At 57.2% G+C, this 11,432-nt stretch overlaps 5 protein-coding genes across 5 annotated transcripts; 3 read left to right on the forward strand and 2 right to left on the reverse strand.

The window, feature by feature from the left end:
• Positions 1–749: 749 nt before the first annotated feature.
• E0L32_008543 (uncharacterized protein) lies at positions 750–1,509 on the forward strand (the record flags this gene model as incomplete). Its single annotated transcript, XM_031143409.1, has 2 exons — positions 750–1,058; positions 1,162–1,509. The coding sequence occupies 2 exons, from the start codon at positions 750–752 to the stop codon at positions 1,507–1,509; spliced, it is 657 nt and encodes a 218-aa protein (XP_030992204.1).
• A 1,938-nt stretch (positions 1,510–3,447) lies between these two features.
• On the forward strand, positions 3,448–4,601 carry E0L32_008544 (uncharacterized protein; the record flags this gene model as incomplete). The annotated part of the gene is made up of 2 exons (XM_031143410.1): positions 3,448–3,964; positions 4,042–4,601. 2 exons carry the CDS (start codon positions 3,448–3,450, stop codon positions 4,599–4,601), a joined length of 1,077 nt encoding a protein of 358 aa, XP_030992205.1.
• Positions 4,602–5,648: 1,047 nt separating this feature from the next.
• Positions 5,649–7,499, forward strand: E0L32_008545 (uncharacterized protein; the record flags this gene model as incomplete). Its single annotated transcript, XM_031143411.1, has 1 exon — positions 5,649–7,499. One exon carries the CDS (start codon positions 5,649–5,651, stop codon positions 7,497–7,499), a length of 1,851 nt encoding a protein of 616 aa, XP_030992206.1.
• Positions 7,500–8,386: 887 nt separating this feature from the next.
• Positions 8,387–9,043, reverse strand: E0L32_008546 (uncharacterized protein; the record flags this gene model as incomplete). The annotated part of the gene is made up of 1 exon (XM_031143412.1): positions 8,387–9,043. The coding sequence occupies one exon, from the start codon at positions 9,041–9,043 to the stop codon at positions 8,387–8,389; it is 657 nt and encodes a 218-aa protein (XP_030992207.1).
• A 1,169-nt stretch (positions 9,044–10,212) lies between these two features.
• E0L32_008547 (uncharacterized protein) lies at positions 10,213–11,224 on the reverse strand (the record flags this gene model as incomplete). Its single annotated transcript, XM_031143413.1, has 2 exons — positions 10,213–11,091; positions 11,180–11,224. 2 exons carry the CDS (start codon positions 11,222–11,224, stop codon positions 10,213–10,215), a joined length of 924 nt encoding a protein of 307 aa, XP_030992208.1.
• Positions 11,225–11,432: the final 208 nt, after the last annotated feature.

The raw sequence follows: 11,432 nt of genomic DNA on the forward strand, positions 1-11,432 counted from the left end.
TGTCTTGCGAAGCACCATGGTCTCGTGACTCGCCGAGTCCCGGGAGGCGTAGGCGCGGCGACATTGCTGCCAATTGGACACAGGAGACTTGATGTTAATGCTAATCTTCAATTGCCAGCAAACGTGTTGTCGTTTGATCAGAACCATCCGGTGCATGATACAGCCTCAGGCGGGCAATTTCGCAGCAAACTTCAAAGGTGGGAGGGAGTGAGTGAGGTGGCGCGCGTGCTGGAGCCTGGGCGGAAAGTGGCCACCTTAGGCGCACTGCCGACGTGCTGACGAACGATACCGCCTCCACCTTTCCCCAATAATTCGGAGTAAGTCAACCTTGAAGCGTGCGCCTGGAACTTGCCCAACATACTCGCGTGTGCCTGCCTAGGTACCCTACCCGCTTTGTGACCTGATCAATCCCAATCATTCGAGAGAGCGAGGGCCTCGCTCCCCTATTGGAAATATCCGTACACGGTCGCGACCTCGAGAGTGTCTAGCTAATTATCGAGAATCCTTAGGCCATTGAGAGCACATCCGACTCGCAGGCTAGAGTTGCTCCGCTCCGGAGGGATTCAGGAAACTACCCCCCGTTCCTCGGCGAATTGAACCAACCCCCAGTCCGATCCTCAACCGACTCTGTTGTTCTCCAGACGCAGCACAACGAGCGACCGTAACCCCCTGCAGGAGTCTGAAAATCAAAATAAAGGTCCAGTGCAGCAGAGTTCTGAGTTTGGGCTGTTGTGGGACCGCAAAGAAAGATGGCCGACGACCAGATCAACGTGCCGTCCCTGGTGCTGGTGCTAGTCCTCTCCGGGCTGGTGATCCGGTACCTCTTCTTCTCGCCGTCGGGCGACCAGGCGGGCGGCGCCCAGCAGGGCTCGGGCGGCCGGAGCACGCGGGACGCGTCGGCGGCGGCGACGGCGCAGCGGCGCAGGGACGAGGCCGCCGAGAGGATAGTGCAGATGTTCCCGCAGGTCGACCGGCGCACGGCGCTGTGGGACCTGCAGCGCAACGGGTGCAATATCACCGCCACGACGGAGAGGATACTGGCTGGGCGCATGGAGACGGTGAGTTCTCCTTGAACCTCCTTTCCCGTTTTGGGACTATACTTTATTTTCCCCCTTCGATCGGTTACTGACGTGCGGGCTTTTCTTTTTCCCCTCTTATTAGCCACCGATCACCTTCCAGCCTCCCCCGCCTCCGGGAGCCGCGACCGGCTCCTCGTCCACGTCGACTCAGGCCAGGCCCGCGGCGGATAAGCCGGCCCAGCCGGACCTGATCCAGAGGTACAAGCTGCAGGACAAGCTGGCGGCAGAGCAGGCGAGCGGCGCCGAGCCAGAGGCCCAGCCCGCGCCGGGACAGGCGGCTGGCAAGGGCAAGGGCTGGAGCAACAACAAGGAGGAGCGGCAGTCGCTGCTGCAGAAGCGGAGGGACGAGATGATCCTCGCGGCGCGGCGGAAGATGGAGGCCAAGATTGCGGCGGAGAAGGCCAAGACCGAGGGCGCGGCGAGCAGTTAGGGAACGAACCAAAGAAGGGGTCAATACACAGGATAAGAGGAGGGAACTGTTCATGCGGTATCAAGGAGGGTTTTTTCCCCGATGAGTGTGGATAGCGGAGTTGTAACCGAGTATATATTGTTTTGGATCGTGCCCGGTCTCCTTCTTTTGACGTCGTCTTGTTGTTGATGGGCTTTCTGGTGCTTAAGGGTATCAAGTTTCCCTCTACTCTGCGGCTTGCAAGGTAAGAGATGCCATTCCGATTACACAAGGACATTCAAGTGGCTAACAGGGCAGGATAGTCATGAGTGATGAAGCATAGTGCGTACTGCCAGGCTCAAGGATGGTTGCTGAGGAGAGTAATGCTTTGGATGCGGGAGCAGAAGGCTTAGCAAGAAAGCAAGGCAGGCCAAAAGACAAGGAACTCGAATCTCGTCATCGCCATGCTGACCTGCAGCCCCAAGTGAGCCTCAAAAGGCACTCCATTCAACCTCTATATTTATCTGGATACTTTTATCGAGGACGGCGTTCTTGGCTCACCTTGCAGTCTTTGCCTGTCCTTGGTGCAGGAGATGTAGCAGGTCTTGAATGTCTGGACGCCTCAAGGACTGGACCTGAGCGGCCGTCATGGCGTCACTACAGGATCGCGATACTAGGAGCTGGGAAGAGGGCACGCGAGTGAGTGTAACGATGAGCGTCGCGCATCTATTAGACATCCATGACCCGCGACTCCAGTGGGGGGGATCTTTAAGCTTATTCCCTTGAAGCAGATCAACGGTTCAATGAGATGAGGAAAGGAAACGGCGCCCGCAGTGGAGACCTGGACCCTCAGATCCTACGGTCTATGCCCGTACAGAGCAAGAGAGCTTGATGACAGGCGAAGCCTTGGTTCTTCACGTCTATCGAGGCTCAACGGTCCGGTCTATGTAGCATCATGGGATAGTCCAGTTTTGCGGCACAGGCTGATATGCAGATGCAGATGTTCCTCGGAATGTTGAAGATCAGTCCTCTCACATGGCTATGCACTCGAGGTTCGAACCGAATCTTCCCGATGGATTCGATATACTTGCATGCAAGGCAGCTGGATAAGGTTTTGGGTGCAGTCGTACCCGGATTGCGTGCCGTGCCAAGATCTTCAACACCGCGGATCTGCCGCCTTCGATGTCCCGGGTATGCACGACATCGAGGCTCTGATAACCACTCCAGCCAGTCAAGTGTGCCTGTCTGAATGCGATTTGCTCCAGTCCCAGTGCAGCATAGACCCACGTTCGCGGCGGGTAGCCAAGCGCCCGCAAGTGGGCATACCTTAAGGTACTTTAGTTATCCTTGCGATATTTGCGATATCAGTACGGATAACTACGGAGTACTTGCAGCTTAGTTCATGTTGGTTAGGTGCAAGTACTCGTATGGAAATGGCTCCTGGCGTGATGATAAGAAACTGGCTAGACTTTTTGGCGTGGGGGCCCCCACCATCTTCACATGCTTTCCCAACTTGAGAAGGGATGGCGAACTCCCTTTCAAAGAAGATCCTTTGATTATTTTGACTCAGTCCCAGATTCCAGCCTCGAAACCTTCAAGGTTTTGTTTGTCGACGTTACGCAGAAGGGTCTCGTTACTTTCCATTGGCCTTCGCTTCTACCCTTTGCCGAATTACCTACGTACCAACTCCGTACTTTACACTGTCCGTGACAGCTTTTATCCCTACCTAGATTGGAGGTCGATTCTCGTCCAGAGGAGGGATCGGGCTCCTTTCAGAGTATTCTCTTCGGTTTGCATTCCTCATTCTCAGACACGGCATTCTTGACGCCAGAAACGCATATACTTCACCTACTTCGTACACCTTTTCTTGGTTGAATCAGCCGACCCATCACTCTTACAACATACTTACGCAGTATTCAATTCGCAATTCTCGGGTACTGTCCTCTCACGGTCTCACCTCCACACCCCGGGCACTGTAACATGGGCGGCCCCGCTGGAATGCCGTCGATAGAGCGGGATCTCGACTACCGCTTCCCAGCCGCGTCAACAGAGCCAATGGCTCAGGGCACGCCCTCGCTTCTCACCGCAGCTCTGCCCTCGTCTATCCAGTCCAGGCTGCCATTTATATCCTCCATCCGAAAGACCGTTGCCTCGCAGATCACCTCCTCGTGGCGCCTCGAAGGCTCGACTGCCCGCTGTAGCCAAGCCACAACTCTCGAAGTGGAAGAGACCATTGAGAACCGTGCTCCAGCCAACGACAGATACCGCAACAGGTCGAGACCACACACCCCTCCTAGCAGTGTCGAGGATAGCCCCGAATCTGTATCACGGTCATCCAGTCCGTCAGAAGAGATGATGCGCCAGGATCCCCGACAATTCAAGCGCCGGTCGCTCGAATATCCCTGTAGGGGCTATGGTGGCAATGGAGCAGGTAGCAGTGCTGTGGGCGTGTCGATGAAGTCTGCATCCGGCGTCGATTGGAAGTATGGGAGCCATGGTTAGTATATGCCTGTGCTGAGAGAGAGGACCGAGAGGCCATCCTATCCACCACCTCAGTTGCTCATTCGTAAACAGGACTCAGATTCCTCGAGGTGGCGGTAGCCGAGGCTGCCCTCAAGGACACGGCGTATGAGTCTGATGCCAATTTTGAGCGGCAGGCCTACATCGATGGGGTCATCTATGCCTTGAGAGGTCTACCACCCGACCTCGACGACGCCGAAGTTCTCGCCCTGCGGCGGTCGTCCCCCGATCAGGTCAAGCTGTTGGGACCGGGAACAGCAGCGCCAGCGAATCGAGGCAACGACAAGCGGCCGCTGCCGCAAAGACTGACCCAATGGCTCGTCATGAGGTTTTTCATTCTGCTTTCTTATGTCGTGCCAACGATAGTGTTCCTTTTGGATATCTTTGTCCAGCTGGACAAGAAGTTCAAGATTCCGGAGACTGTTGTGACCGGCTCGATCTGGCTGGCTGGCAAGGTCCACCGTCGAACCGTGGGAGCTTATCTGGCGTTCTGTAGTATCGACGACGGTAGAGTCGGGCAGGCCATGGGGGACGGCGCTGCCTACCTGGTGGACAGCGTTACGCGCGGGGTGCGCGATGGCATCTCGGAGGGCATCGGTGTTCTCAAGAACTAGACCGCGTATATGGCTGCCTATGATTATGATGAAAATGATTTTTTAATGCTGGGGTTCCGGGGTGGGAGGCGCAATTGAGATTCGGGTCAGCGGGTTGCTTTCTTCAGCGCGATAGGTAGACGGTCTGGATTTGAAAGCGGTCGCGAGGCTGCGATGACTGAGGTGATGTCTCGTCTCAGTTCAGCTAACTAATACGGTATTATATGGACTTATATGCGTCTTCATTGACGGTGCCCCTCGTTCAATTTGAAAGGTGAAGCTTTGATGATCGGGATTGAGGGATTTGATAAAGAGATTGTAAACAGCTGCCACCGCCTTGTGTAGTACCAGAACAAGCGGTTGTCGATGCTTTGCTATAGAGTGGCTGTGGGCGCTGGTTAACATGACAGACCAAGTACAAATGACGCACCTCACTCAGTTGGCGTATATTTTGGTAGGTAGGCTGGTGAACCCCCCTGGAAGCATGGAGTTCAAACCTGTCTGTAAGGAGGACCCCCGGCGGAGAGACTCAGCCGTGGAGCCGCCCTAATCAAACCACTGTCGGAGGCCAAGACGTAAATGAAAGTGTACCCATTCTTTCGGCGAGGATTACGTTGTCGTTCATGTCCCCCTTCATACCAACACCAGACACGACCGACAGACGAGGCCACGCCGCCAAGTGCATTCTCTTGGGCTGTCGCAAGGCTGCTCGTTACTTTCTGACAATCGATCTGCGCCCCTGTCCCAAACCCATCTGGCCAGCTTTTGGCCATTCGCCGTGTCTGCCATTCAAGCAGCACATCTTTCCCCAGGTTTCGCTGGTCTGGTCGTGCTAGGCGCGGTAGCTTATCGCCATTTGACTACCTGCTAGCCTCGACCCCATTGACGCAAGCGCCCTCCCTTCCGGATAGACTCCAGTCCTCCTCAGCTCCCTCCCTACCCGACCTTGCTGGCCATCGGACATCACTTCAACGCTGCAGAGACTCCGGGGTGCCAATGCGGATCTAGCTCTCGATCTGATGCTTACGATAAGCCCCTGGAGCCGCGGTCCTGCGACGACCATTGCCAATGTCTTCCACGACCGCACTCGTTCCAGACCCCGACTCCGCAGCCCGCCCGCGTAATCGCCGACTCGTGTCCACCGCCGGCGCCTCGACCGCCGCGTCCGTCTTCTCCAGCGCCGACACCAGCCCCTCGCAGAGCCGGGGCGTGAGCCCCATCCCGTCTGCGCGCGTGGGCCGGCCCTTCGCTGCTGCCAACGGGACGAGGGGAAGCGGCTCTGCTTCTAGCAGGGCGAAGAGCACGGGAGCTGGCGGCAAGGGCCTCCTCGACACGACCACCTGGTCCCCGAGCTGGGCCTCCGTCACCGAGTTCGCGTCGTCGTTGCTCGGCGATGCCTACAAGAGCGACAACGAGAGGAGCGGGAGCAGGCCGCGCAAGCCTATCCGCAGGACGAACCCCGCAAGCGCGGCGGGCACCTGGGGCCCAGCGCCTCCGGACAAGTCGCGGCCGCGGGCGGAGGACATAGCCGCTGGCTCACTGGCGGAGCGGGAAGCGGCGCTGAAAGCGGTCAAGACGGCCAGCGTGTTGGAGAGCCACCCCGGCGTTAATGGAGGCCTGGACGTGGCGGGAAAATTCAAGCGGCGGTCGTCCGAGGAGGACTTGCAAGGGGCGGCGGCACAGAAGCAGGAAGTCGAGGAGTACCTGGTCTACATCCACCACGTGCAGCCGACCGACACCTATGCCGGGATAGTGCTCAAGTACAGGTGCCGGGAGGACGCGTTTCGGAAGGCCAACGGGCTCTGGTCGAGGGACAATATCCAGGTCCGCAAGTGGCTGGCTCTCCCTGTCGACGCTTGTGAGATCAGGGGCAGGCCCAGCGAGGGTCCGTCGTACTATTCAAGGAACGTTGACCTCTTGGCGCCCACGCCGGGCGCCGGTGATGAAGGCGGCGACGATTTCTTCGCCAGTAGCGCGAAGAACAGGGCGCCTGAGCGTCCGAAGCAGGAAGAAGAGGAACCAGCCCCCTGGGCGCACGTCAAGTGGGTTACGGTAGACGGGTTTGCTGAGCCTGTCGAGATCGGCAGGGTCTCCCGGAGATCCCTAGGGTTCTTCCCGCCGCGGAGGAAAAAGAGTCTGCACACTGTGTCTACGCTATCGACACCCCGGCAGTCTCTGGACGTACCAGCGAGTGGCAGTCCAGCTGGAGATCTCGCGGTAGGCAGCCCTGGAAGCACTCGCTCTCGAAGTCTGAGCAGTGCAGGGAGGGGCCCATTAATCAACGCATATGGGAGTTCTGCACCCACAACGACACGGAGCCGCGGAGGAAGCGGCGGGGACGATATCCGGCCTCTATGGATGCGGCGTCCGGGCGGTGTCGGTACCATGGGCAAAGGCGTCCGCATGCCTGGGCCCGACAAGGACGCCTTCAACTCGTGGGCCAAGAAGCATCTGCCGGGTCTGAACATCGAGAACCTGCCCTCCATGTCGGTCATGGGCTCCGAGACGGCACACTTTGGTTTTATGAAGGACGCCTCGGGCATCGTGGAGAGCCCGTTCGAGGACGGCCGCGATGTGTCTACCGCGCTTCACCAGCAGCAGGGCAACGGGCTGGACAAGGCCGCGGCGGCCGTCGAGACGTGGCTGCGGACGGCCTTTGCAAAGAAGCCCGGTACGCCTAGTCTGGGACCGCGCCGTGCCCGGGCCGATCAACAGGGGCTTGGCGATCTTATCGAGCTTGAAGACACCAACAGCGATGACGGGAGAGGAGGTGGCGGCGCTTTCGATATCTCCAACAACGCGGGGCTGCTGAGGTCCGTATCGCATGCTTCGACCGCGAGGAGCGACGGTGCTTCATCTGCGGCAAGCAGAGGCAGGAATGGTGCGAGCCACATGGCGAAGGGGAAGAAGGCCGACTAAAGTTACGGGAGACAGGCCATGGGCTGGTGTGGTGTAGAGAGTGATTCATCTTAGTAGCATTAGAGGCGTTTTCGGAGCTTGGCATCTAGTCGATAGTTGTATATACCTATTTGGCAGAAAACAGAGAGTCTTTTATGATAGCACTGCGAGCTCTACAACTGAACAGATTGTTACTTTTCTTCCATCTGTAAACCCATTTCATAGACTTGTCCTTTCAAAATGGCAGGACACAGTGTTTCAATTGGGGTTGAAGGTGGTGTGAAGATGGATAAGGGTTAGGGTTGGCTGAGCTTTCTACCCGTGATGCGTGCGGTAGGTATGGCGATTATCCATCTTTTTGTCGCGACAACCACATCCGCCTCGAAACACAGAAGCCAGCGCCCGCAACTCGAGTCCGGGCCCGTTGGCTCACGGAATGCTTAACTCTTGAGAGATTCGTCTCGACAAATCCACCAGCTCATTCGAACCCCATTGTAAGGGGGACCTGGGCGAGTCGTCATGCCGATCTGTATCGAGTGTCGATATCCAGTCAAGACGCTATGGACACAGTACTCGGGCGTCGGCGACAAGTCGAGCGGACACAACATACGGCTCACCGTGTGCAAGAACTGCGGCCGGTTCTGCGACAAATATGTCGAGCACGACTTTGTTGTCCTGTTCATCGACCTCGTTCTGATCAAGCCGCAAGTAAGGGAACATTCAAAGTAGTGTGCCAGGTTGTGGTTCGCAAGGGACTGACGGGTGGTCTTCGCTAGGTCTACCGACATCTTCTGCACAATACCCTGATGCGCGATGGAGACAAGTTTGATGTACGTACATGCGAGGCAAATTAAGCATATTCCTGAGTAACGTGTGAAGCTAATTCCCTGCAGCCATCCATCATCCGGCTAGGCATACTCCTCCTTCTCTTCGACGTGTACCTTACCTGGGCCCGTATCGAGAAACAGTCCGGCCCGGGCCCTGATATAGCAGATGGAGGGAACTTTGGGCGATTCGCTCAGGAGCCCATCGTCTTTCAGTACATATTCTTCTGTACGTACTTTCCCCGAACTCCAGACGAGTGTGTCCCTTACTAACACGGACGGTGTGCGCAAGTGATACTCTGCTCCCTCTCCACCCTGGCCTTCCACCTCGCCATCCGCTTCCTCACCTCGAGCCCCTTCTCGCCCCTCGCCTTCTTCGGCATCCTCCCGACCTACCCGCGCGCCAACTCGGTCTCGACCGCCCTGCTCGTGAGCTCCTCCACCAAGCTCTTCCCCATCCTCATGGTCATCTGGGAGTACGACGTCCCCGCGGCCGCGCGGTCGCTCGGCTGGGCGGTGGTGGTCAATAACGTCGAGGCGCTCAAGATTTTGCTCGACTGCGGCTATGGCGTCGCTGCTCTGCTGGCCATGGCGGGCGCGCTCAGTCGCTGGGCCGTCGGGAGATTCGTCCTCTGGTTTGCAGGCCTCGAGGGTGTGGACAGCGCCGGGGGTAGCAGTGTGGCCGAGGACGGCAGGGCGCTCTGGGCGGTCGCGCTCATGGTCAGGGACTGGCTGGGGCATCTGGCCGTGGGATAGACTGAGTTTGCCGGACCCAGCATATCTTGTATGAGTGAAATGAAATCTGCATCTTATTTGACATCCTCAGACGTGCACGTGTGTCGGTTTCTTTGCGGCTGATCTTCCTGATCTGTGTCGAACAAGTGGTTCTCAATTCGACCAGTAGCTTCTAAAATCTGCAGAAATTTCCCGTCTTGAGCCCCTGAACGCCGGTAGATATGTAAATGTGACAAAGTGTATGATCATACAGCCCCTTCCCTCCCACTCTCTGCTTCAGGACGTCCACACCGCGAGCAGTCTCCGATGAACCTGCAGCAAGGCCACCCGTCGTTTCTCTCTCATCAGTGCGATACGAACTTTTCTCTCAGGTCGCTTCGTCTTGGGACGATCAGGGGGTTCAGCTGGGCGAGGAAGGTGATCGCCCACATCAGGTAGCAGCATGTGATGGCCAGGATGAGGGATGAGCGCCACAGCCTGTTGGGGAGAGCAAGCACATTATTAGCGGTCCGGAGCAGAAAGCAGGAGGGGGACGCATAGGAGTGTACATACACTTGGTTCTCTCCCTTGGGCGAGAATATCCACGCGGCGGCGCACATGGCGGCGACGACCACGAAGCCGATGATGACGCTCCAGCTAGATGATGGGCGACCAGGTCAGCGCGCCCGTGTTACGGCATCCGTGGAGAGCAAAGAGGTCCAATCTTACCCGTTCGCCATCTTGACTGGCTTAGTACAATCGTTCGAGGTGGTTCGAGAACGTCGTCGCGGTGGAAGATGTCGTATTGGTGTTGCAGGCAACGGGATGGGATGGGGGGACAAGCAATCAATCGTAGTTGGCATCCATGGCCCATGGGTCCAAGCTCCCCCAGTGTCTTGGCGCTGGTGACGGGGCTCAGCTTCAGAGCTTGGCTTAGTCATCCTCCTGTTCAATAACTCGACACCGTTGCAACAGGCCTGACAGAGATTCAGTTTTTATGCTACAGTTCTTCCCCTTGTGAAAATGAAATTTTTTTTTTTTTTTTTTTTTTTTTTTTTTTTTGGTATTTTGGAGGCTGTTTTAATAATGGAGTCATGTTTTCTACGAAACCTTACAAAAGACTATATGTCTCCAGGAGCGGTGTAGGAGTCTTGTTGCTGGGCCCGGAGCCCCTTTCCAGTGTTCTCCCACACAGCTCAAGCATCATTCTCATACTTCAGCCCGTTTTCCAGCCTCACAGCGCCGTAAATTCCAGCAATATCGCCTTTCTCCCCAACATGCTCTTTGAGCCTCACCAGGTGCGCATCGCCCGTCTCGACATTGGGAAGCTTCACACCAGCCGCCTCGGCCAGCTTCATCGCATGTCCCGCGTCCTTGCGCGCCAGGTCCACGGCGAACAGCGGCTCCTCTCGCGTGTGGTAGTCGCCCTCTAGCATCCTCTTGGAGTAGCCAGAGTAGACCCCGCCGAACAGCGCGTCGACGACCTGCTGCAGGTAGCCGGGCCCCAGGCCGGTCTTCTCCGCCAGCACGTAGCCCTCGGACAGCTGCTCCACCATGTTGAGGATGAAGGTGTTGCTGATGACCTTGAGCATCGAGGCCTTCTGGCACGGCTGGTCCGCCAGGTCGACCTCGGCGCGCGCCATGACGCCCTTGAAGTAAGGGCGGGCCCGCTCCACCGACGCCCTCGGCCCCGCGAGCAGGCCGATCAGCTGCCCGGCGTCCGCGGCGGCGGGCGCCCCCATGACGGGCGCGGCCACGAACTCGGCGCCGCGGGCGAGCACCCCCTTGGCCAGCAGCTCGGTCGTGTCCGGGTGGATCGTGGAGCAGTCGACGAAGAGCTTGCCCTTGACGTCGCCCTTGAGCGCCGCCGCGTGCGTCTCCTTTACTGCGGCGTCGTTGGCGACGCACGTGAAGATGACGTCTGCCTTTGCTACGCCGGCCTCGATGCTGTCGACTACCTCGGTCTTGCCGGCCGGCAGCGTCTTGCTCAGCTCGGTCGCCCTCTGTACGGACCGGTTGTAGAGCATGAGCGGCTGGTCGAGGTTTCCCTTCTCGACCAGGTTCTTGCACATGCCCTATGTTGACTTGTTAGATGAGATGGTTCATTTCTTGGACGTAGAATTCTGTTAAACAATCGCCAGACTGAACAATCGCCAGACTTACACGGCCCATGTTGCCCAGACCGATCCAGAATACCCGCGGAGCCATCTTGAATACCTGAGAATGTACAGTTGTAAATAGGTCCGGGTCACTGTCTTGTCTATGATTGAGTCTGTCTATTTGTTAATGAAGGAGATTTGCAAGTATGAATTATCGAGTAGATAGAAACCTCAAAAATAAAGTCAAAGGAGAGTTCAAAGCGTCTATTAATCATGAATAATCATCCAACATGTTTACGAACCCCTCACCCGCCCTT

Source organism: Thyridium curvatum (assembly GCF_004353045.1).
Source record: "Thyridium curvatum strain D216 chromosome Unknown NODE_57_length_291365_cov_88.079165, whole genome shotgun sequence".
NCBI classification, from domain to species: domain Eukaryota; kingdom Fungi; phylum Ascomycota; class Sordariomycetes; order Thyridiales; family Thyridiaceae; genus Thyridium; species Thyridium curvatum.